At 39.2% G+C, this 8,154-nt stretch overlaps 1 protein-coding gene across 1 annotated transcript in view; it reads right to left on the bottom strand.

Annotated features, from left to right (window-relative positions):
- Positions 1 to 8,154, bottom strand: part of USP24 (ubiquitin specific peptidase 24) — a 95,361-nt gene that overhangs the window by 42,964 nt on the left and 44,243 nt on the right. Inside the window, exons 31-37 of the mRNA XM_012722127.1 lie at positions 6,598 to 6,695; positions 5,112 to 5,207; positions 4,762 to 4,990; positions 3,930 to 4,089; positions 2,661 to 2,816; positions 1,346 to 1,416; positions 847 to 1,007 (exon numbers count right to left, since the gene is read on the bottom strand). Coding sequence (XP_012577581.1) covers positions 847 to 1,007; positions 1,346 to 1,416; positions 2,661 to 2,816; positions 3,930 to 4,089; positions 4,762 to 4,990; positions 5,112 to 5,207; positions 6,598 to 6,695 — 971 coding nt within the window. The remainder of the gene's footprint in view (positions 1 to 846; positions 1,008 to 1,345; positions 1,417 to 2,660; positions 2,817 to 3,929; positions 4,090 to 4,761; positions 4,991 to 5,111; positions 5,208 to 6,597; positions 6,696 to 8,154) is intronic.

Here is an 8,154-nt window from a genome sequence, read left to right on the forward strand (position 1 = left end):
GAAATGCATGGGACTAGGGTGGTGGCACAGGGGTGATCTGGTGATGGGAAACCCGCGGGGATTACAATCGAGATGGAAAAAAAAATGTGCAAAATGATGTAAAAATAAACTTTGTAATAAAAAAAAAAATGAAAAAGGACTTGAATAGATTTGAAAGTATACAAATGGCCAAAAGGACACAAAAAGAAACTCAACATGACTAATCATTAGTGAAGTGCAAACCTAAAGTGCAATGAGATAGCACTTTACACTCATTAGGATAGTTATTATCTACAGCAAAGAAAACAACCAGAAAACCACCAGAGCTGTGAGAACGCCGAGGACATGGAACCCTATACACTGCTGCTGAAGATGGTGCAGCTGTTGTGGAAAATCATGGTGGTTCCTCAAAAAATCAAAACCAACAAATGAGCCCAAGTCATACTATGATCCTGTACCACACCCTTCCCACATGCCCAGGCATGAATAAAATCAAGAAGAAAGTCAGGAAGACACCCAGCTCCTCTCCATATGGGGTGATGATACACACTGGGCTGAGAAAATGATGGAAGTGAGCAGTGGGACCTTCACAGTGGCCAGTTCAAATACTTTCAGGCTCTCACCAGCCAGATAAGCTCCTCCCTCTGGGGAAAATGGATCAGGTGGAATAAAGTGGGAACTGGGGAAGAAAGCCTGATGTTTTTTCTTCTAATTTCACTTGAGCTAAATGGGGGGAATAACTGAATTGCCTTCCTCAGGGCACAAATGTTAGAAGAGCGAAAATGAACAATGACTTCATCTCAGTGGAACACGTATACAAATCACAGTTCTCTTTATAACGTCAGCTTTTTCATCTTTATTACATACCTCTGGTTGACTCCTCTCATAATACTAGTTGGGGACCAGAGAGGCAGTTGAGCAGTAAGAATCACACCGAGGAGAAATTGATTTGGCTTCTGCACATCTGGATGAGCTGAAGTGTCTGTCTGACTAAGAGTATACAGCTGATCACAGGCAACACGGCGAATCTGAAAATACATTACGAGGGCAGGGACATACATCAACCCACACTTGGAGAGTACTTAAAAAAATGTTTTTCCTCAAAGTTTACACTCGGAAGTGTACTTTATGAGGGCGAGAGAGTACTACTTCTCTCTTAATTTAGTGGGATATGGAGCAGAAATATGGAACAGAAAAGCGAACAGATGGTCCAAATGTTCACTTGGTTTCAGAGTTGTCTGCAGGTTTTGTATGACCCCTAAGAGGACTAAATGCTGTTCCTTTTGTACTCCCCACAGTATCATATGGAGAGCACATGACAGGACAAGACCAAAGGAATTTATTAAGTAATGCAAAAAGTTCTTACCTCAGCACTTGGTGATCCAAGCAGAATATCGATGATAAAGTCAGCCACACAGGGCAAATTATAGAAAGATGCTAGTGAGAAAATTGGGGAGAGGAGAGCTGCATTAGCACATGCATTTTCAAATTTCAAAAAATATGAGTAAATCTTAAGCTTAACTATAGCAGGAATTCATCTGTTCTGCTTCATGGAATTGAACTCAGGACCTTTGACAACTGCCCCATGCCTGTGAGCTCCCCAGAGGATGTCGCCCAGGAGCAGGACCCCACATTTTAGCTGACACCTCACAGAAAACAATTTTAGAAGAAACAGATCTTTTCTTAATAAACTATTAATATCTGTGAACTATAAAATGTATCCTATGATAAAATTAAATGATAAAAAAATCATGAAAAAAGTTTAAATTTTTCATCTTAATTGAAAATATAAAAACGAAAACAACTGAAGGAAAAATCAAACAAAAATGCAGTATTTGTTTAAAAGCATTTCATAACTTCTCATATATAAATCCTCAAAAGCTTTCTTGATCAAAGTCACTACCTTTGGGTACTATTTTACTATTCTATAAATGTCTAACTTTTCCAAGTGCTTAGCTTGATTATCTTACATAACTAACTTGGGTTTTACAGTAAACCTATAGTAATCACCAACTCTAACAGAAACAAAGGCAAAGAGTAGAGCACACTTTTAAAAAGTGGTGCTGTTAAGACTTCATTTCTGAATAAAAACTTATTGAGGGGCCCTCCCTGGTGGTGCAGTGGGTTAAAGCACAGCACAAAGAAGCTAAAGCCACTTCTACATGAGTTCGATTCCCGCCTGCCCCGGAGGTGACCACATGGCATGGCAGACCTCTCCTGACCCACCCGCTGCTCCCCTCAGCAGTGTACTTCGTCGATCTGCCTGTTCTGCTCCCCACTCTGTCTCCCGTGAATTCTCTCACCCTCCGCATCTCTGGCCTGTAACCCAGTTCTGTACAAATAAGTAAATAAATCTTTAAAAAAAAAAAAAAAAAACTTATTGAGAGCTGAAGGTATACTGTATAGTGTTTGGACCCTGGAGATTTAGTAGGGAACAAAATGAACAAAAGTCGCTGTGGCACTTACAATCTAGTTGGGGGTGAGGGGAGACTGTGAAATACATGATAATACTACATGTCATGAAGTAATAGAGATAAAGAAAAAAAAAGTGTTTAGATAGTGCTGCGTTGAGGTGAATGCTAAGGTTTAAGGTTTCTTCTAAAAAGTGGTCAGAAACTATTTTCTCACTACATAGGTGACACAAAACCAACATTTTAAGCAATGAAGAAGAGAGAGCATACCCAGTTGCTGGCTCCGAAGCTGTAGGCACGTAACAAGAAGAGACAAAGCCTCTCCAGCAATCAGTGAGTCTTTGGTGGACACAGACTGCTGTCGCACACAGATGCCTGCGTGCAGCGCTGCTGGGTCTCCTTCACTGCCAGAGCTGCAATTGCTTCCTGAGAATAGCATGCAGAAGGTTACTGAGGAGCCTACTGTAACCTACAGAGCTACGATGTAGGAAGATTCTGGTATCTTCTTAGTGTGCTCTGGCATCTTCAAATGAATTTAAATAGCTCATGGATATACTTTAGTCTAAGATACAAGAGCCAATAATCCCAACTGCTTCCTACTTGAAGCACATTTGTAGGCACTCAAAATATGTTTATGGAGCAAATTACTATCAGACCACAGAAGAATGTGCAATTTTGCACTCTTACAAGAGAGACTTCCTGGGATATCTGAAATGTTGTATATCTTGATCTAGATGGGTGATACATATGAAAAAAGTCCTGGATATTTCTGCACTTCATGTGTGTCATGAGTTCCTAAAACTCTCACTATCGAGGCACTTCTACCACACAGACTGAGCAGGAGAACCCAATAAAGTGAGAAATAAAGCTATTTATAAAAGCTTAATAGAAAATAACTGGCCAGGGCCTTTCCTGGTGGTGCAACAGGTTAAAGCACAGTGCTATGAAGCCATCCGCAGCCACTGCAGCATGAATTTGATTCCCAGCTAGGGAGCTGACCCACTTGGCACAGCAGACCTCTCCTGACCTGCCCGCTGCTCCCTTCAGCAGTGCATTTTAGTCAATCTACCTGTTCTACTTCCCACTTTGTCTCTGCTGAATCCTCTCACTCTCTGCATCTCTGGCTTGTGTCCCAGTTTTGTATGCATAAGTAAATCTTAAAAAAATAAAGAAAAAAGAAAATAACTGGCCAACCCAAGATCATAACTTTTTCCAGGCAGGAGTTTTAGATGAATATATTACAGTCACAATTATTGGCCTCATAACACTTTTATGTTTAGCAAGTTAAAAACTCTGATTGATCTGGTTTCCCCATCTGCTCTGTTATTTATGAATGCTTACTTCTTAAATGAAGAATAGCACACATACAGTAATGTGCACATATCTTAAGTGCAGAGTTTGATAAATTTATAGTCATGCTCAAAAGCAAGAGAAAACATTTCTATTTTTTGTGACTCTAAAATAAAAACCAATACATAGATAATTCTTACAGCTATTTCTTAGCCAATGCTCTAATTACTTTCCCTTTTTAATCAGTACCTGAACTGCTAAGTCTGTTTCGAATTCCAGCAGGAAAAAGAGAATTGCTTTCTTTAATTGGTTGGCTACTCCCAACAAGGTCAAGTCGTCCTGCAGCTGCAGCCCATGACAATCTCATGAAACAGGCCACAGTAGAAGTGAAATCATTTACTTCCATTGTCTAAAGAGGATAGAAAGAGCATTATTAGAAAAGGTTGTATTGAGCTCATTAACAGTGACTTCTAGAAACTTGTACGGGTCTCAGTTTTGTGAGACTCTTCTCCCCCAAAGATTATCCAGAAGGACAAAGTTGTTCACACTTCCATTACTGTCCAAAGACTCTTAAAATCTTTCTGCTTACCTGTAAAACAGACACTAATCTCCATGCTCTGGCATTAAATCTCCCTTCATGACACACCTGCCCACCACCTCCCCACCCTGACATGCTATGTTCTGCCCTATGTGAACTACAGAATGATTCCCCAGACGAGCTCTGCCTTTGTCTAAGTTAGCACAAGCTCTCCCTTTGGCTTGAAAAGCTCCATTTCCCAACACTCCATACTTACTGCTATATATCTAATCCCTCTCTATTCAAGGCCTAGCTTGAAAGCCAACTCCTACAGAAAATCATCTACGGCAGTCACCGGTGAAGGTATTACTTCATTTCCTCAAAAGCCTTTGTAATTCTCTTAAAACTCTTGACCTTTTCTACCTGGAACTGCAGTTATTTCTCATAGCAAATTCTATAAAGGTAATATTTATGCCATAGTTTTTGTATTTGCACAGTGCCTCATCACAACCAGTGCCTTCTAAATAAGAGGCACTTACTATTTCTTAAATATACATCACTTACTTGTATTGCAACTCGTGCGGCAGGGATAATTTCCTCAACCCTAATAGAAGACCTATCAGACACTGACAACTGTCGGTAGGATGACTTTTCTGGGGTACCACATAAGGACATCTGCCTGCTTGTCTGTCGGCTGACATTTCGGAACGGGCGAGAAGAAAGGGCTTCTATGCCATCTTTGGTGAGGTCTTCATCTAAAACAGTGGGCATTGTTTGTCCAACAAGTAAAAACCTTTAAAGGAGATAAGAAGCTAAACTTATTCAGGGTCACTTCATACTATTTAAAATGATGGGATGTGGGAAGAAAAAAATCAAGCTTTGCCTTTTGAGATTGAATCAATGTAGTCACATACCTTGCAAGTTGCAGACAAATGGAATACACTCCCTGCCTTGTTTCATAGTCTACTTCTGATGGAATAGAATCCCTCTGCATAACATTTACAACCAAACTGCAAAGGAAAGAAAAGGCAGATACTAAAGATTTCTATTTCTTTCATAGGAAATTTTCTATAAGTAATTTAGTTACTTGTATTATCAACTACTGAAAATTTCCATAAGATTTTGGCAAAGAAATGGACCATATATATTTTTATCACAGTGATTTTTCTATCTATTCTCCCAGTAGATTCCTTGCTTAGAAAAAAGTTACCCCAAGATAAATGTTTAGCTAGTTCCCACTAACTGGTTTTAGTTCACTGATCTATTGCTAGCTATGTTGGTACTAGCAGAACTATCAATTCAAAACTATATCCAGGAATAGCTATGTTCAATAAAACTTTTTATGCCCAATATACTGAGAAAAATTCCAAATTACCCTTTCGGCTTCCACTCTTAATTCTCCAACACCAAAAATGTATACTTCTTCTTTTTTAAAATGTATTAAGAGACCACTCAGAAAAATTCTTGATCTTAGCCAAAAGGCCGAAAGGGATATAATCAGAGAAATTCTTGAAAAATATCAGTCAGGTCATGACACTCCTCCTCTGCACACAATCCTCTCCAGCTTCCTATCTTCTACAGAAGTAAAAGGCACAAAACTGGCTATGTAACCTTACCTCACTGACCTCTGCTGAACCGGCAATCTCTTCCCCCTCTTAACCACATCAACCTCCTGCTGAACTCGAGGTCTGTGCCAAGTGGTCAGTGTGCTTTTGGAGAGCCTTTCTCCAAGTATCTCTATGTCTGTCCCTCACCTCCTTCAGGTCCTTGTAAAATGTCACCCCATTTCTAAAGTCTTCCTTGACCAATGATTCTACTGAAAAATCACAACCCTCTCCATCTCCTCCTTTCTTGTCTGATTTTTTTTCCTATAGCTCTTATCACCATCTGATACATTTGACCTTTATTTCTTTATTGTTTGTCTCTAGATTTTATGAGGACATAGAACTCTGTCTAATCTACTTATTGTTCTGTTCCCACTATTTAAAACAATGCCTCACATAACTGTCATGGAAAAATAAACCAGAAGTAAAATACCTGTATTACCACAGCTCTGCCATTGGCTAAGTGATCTGAAATGAGACTTTACCACGAACACCTCTACAATGTTGAACAGAGAAGAAAACGGTGTACTATGATTTCTTTTAGCCCCAATTTCTATTTCCCTTGTTTCCTCTCCTGTTGTCTCTTCTAGGTCTCTACCCAACTTCTCTTCTGCTCAAGGCCTCCAAATAGGAATTCCTTCAACTCTCCTCTGCTCAAGCTTTAAGCTTTCACTCATTCCTCATCCAGAGAAAATAGTTCACTTCCTTCTGTAACTAATTTTCCTCCAGAGGAGAATGCAGTCCCATCAATTATCCCCTTTTCTTTCTTTACATAATATTATATTGAAATTCTAACCTCAAACCTCCTGCTTTGAGGAAGTTCTCACAGAAAGATTTTGCACAATTTCTTGCCATGTCATCATCAGCTGTTGGCATGAGTTTGGAGCTTAGAACCTTGGAAAGAGATGAACAGAATTAATCATCCCAACATTTCCTGCACAAATTACTCCTTTAATTAGTAAAAACAGAGAACTTGGATCAGAATACTTTTAAACATTGCTCTTTCCTCTAGAAGTATTAAGGAGTTGATGTTTCCCAACCAAAAATACCCACATTTTCCAGGTTGTTTTCTTAGCAAGAAAAATGTTCCCATTTTGAAGAAACATGCTTCCATGAAATTCAGATGGGAATGTTTCAGGTTCTCAAGTTTAGATAATAGCAGATAAGGTCAAGGGATGTTAGATAAGCTTTTGAATAAGTACATAAAATTTTATGAATAACTTCTATTAAAAACAATAGGTGAGCACCCTAATAATGATTCTAATGCCCATTTATTAAGCACTACAATGTACTTGGTATAAGATGAGGGTCTTAGTATGTGCTGCCTAACCTCACTAAGCATGGCACATATGTTTAATGATACAGGTTGACCCAGGACATTAAGTGACCTCCCATCTAAGCATTTGAATTCAAATCCAGGTACATGTCACTTTAATATCCATGCATGTCCTTTAATGGCACGGTAGTCCCTATTTCAAGAGAAGCTGAACTGAGTATATTGGGATGGCAGAAGTATTTTATCTAAATATAGTATGAGTTTACAAATTTATATCACACTCTAGCTTTACCACCTAACAGCTGAAAGATCTTAGGCACAGAATTTTCCCTTTTGTCAGATGAAATGAAACGGGAAAAAATGCTGATGGAGGTATTCTCTAAAACATTCATGACCTATGTTATGAGCCAAAATATGAAGGCAACTGGCAACTTGCTAGTTAGGCATTGGTCTGCATTCTATAATAAATAACTGTCTAAACAGGATGTCCTGGGACAAAGTAGAATCATTTGGAACTTTCTTATCTCCAGACCTGAAGTGACAGAAAGGACCAAACCCACAACTCCTAGAGCAGAAATGTGTTGAGTGGACCACTTTCCCACTGCTTAATAGTGCTACGCTTTCAAGATTAAGCACCTTTAGCTTCCACCATGAGATCTTGGAGCAAATAACTGTCTTTTTAACTCTGACCTTTTAATTACTACAGTGAACATTTCATAATTCACTAAATTAAATCTATTAGTTTAAAGCTACTTAGGGAGTGTAGGAGAACAACAATATTCTGTTGCTCAATTTTCCCCACAGCTTTTTTTAAAACCTTGAAATAATGTTAATGTGTCTCTTGAGTAATTCCTCAGAAAGATGCTTTAACATCACCAAATCACAATGTTTTTTTTTTTAATTTGTTCTTTTAAAATAGTTAGGATTGGCCCTCCCTGGTGGCGCAGCGGGTTAAAGCACAGCACTGAGAATCTAAAGCCGTTTCCGCATGAGTTCAATTCCCGCCTGCCCCGGAGGTGACCACATGGCGTGGCAGACCTCTCCTGACCCGCCCGCTGCTCCCCTCAGCAGTGTACT

This window comes from Condylura cristata, unplaced genomic scaffold, assembly GCF_000260355.1.
Source record: "Condylura cristata isolate star-nosed mole 26May11 unplaced genomic scaffold, ConCri1.0 scaffold00008, whole genome shotgun sequence".
NCBI lineage: Eukaryota > Metazoa > Chordata > Mammalia > Eulipotyphla > Talpidae > Condylura > Condylura cristata.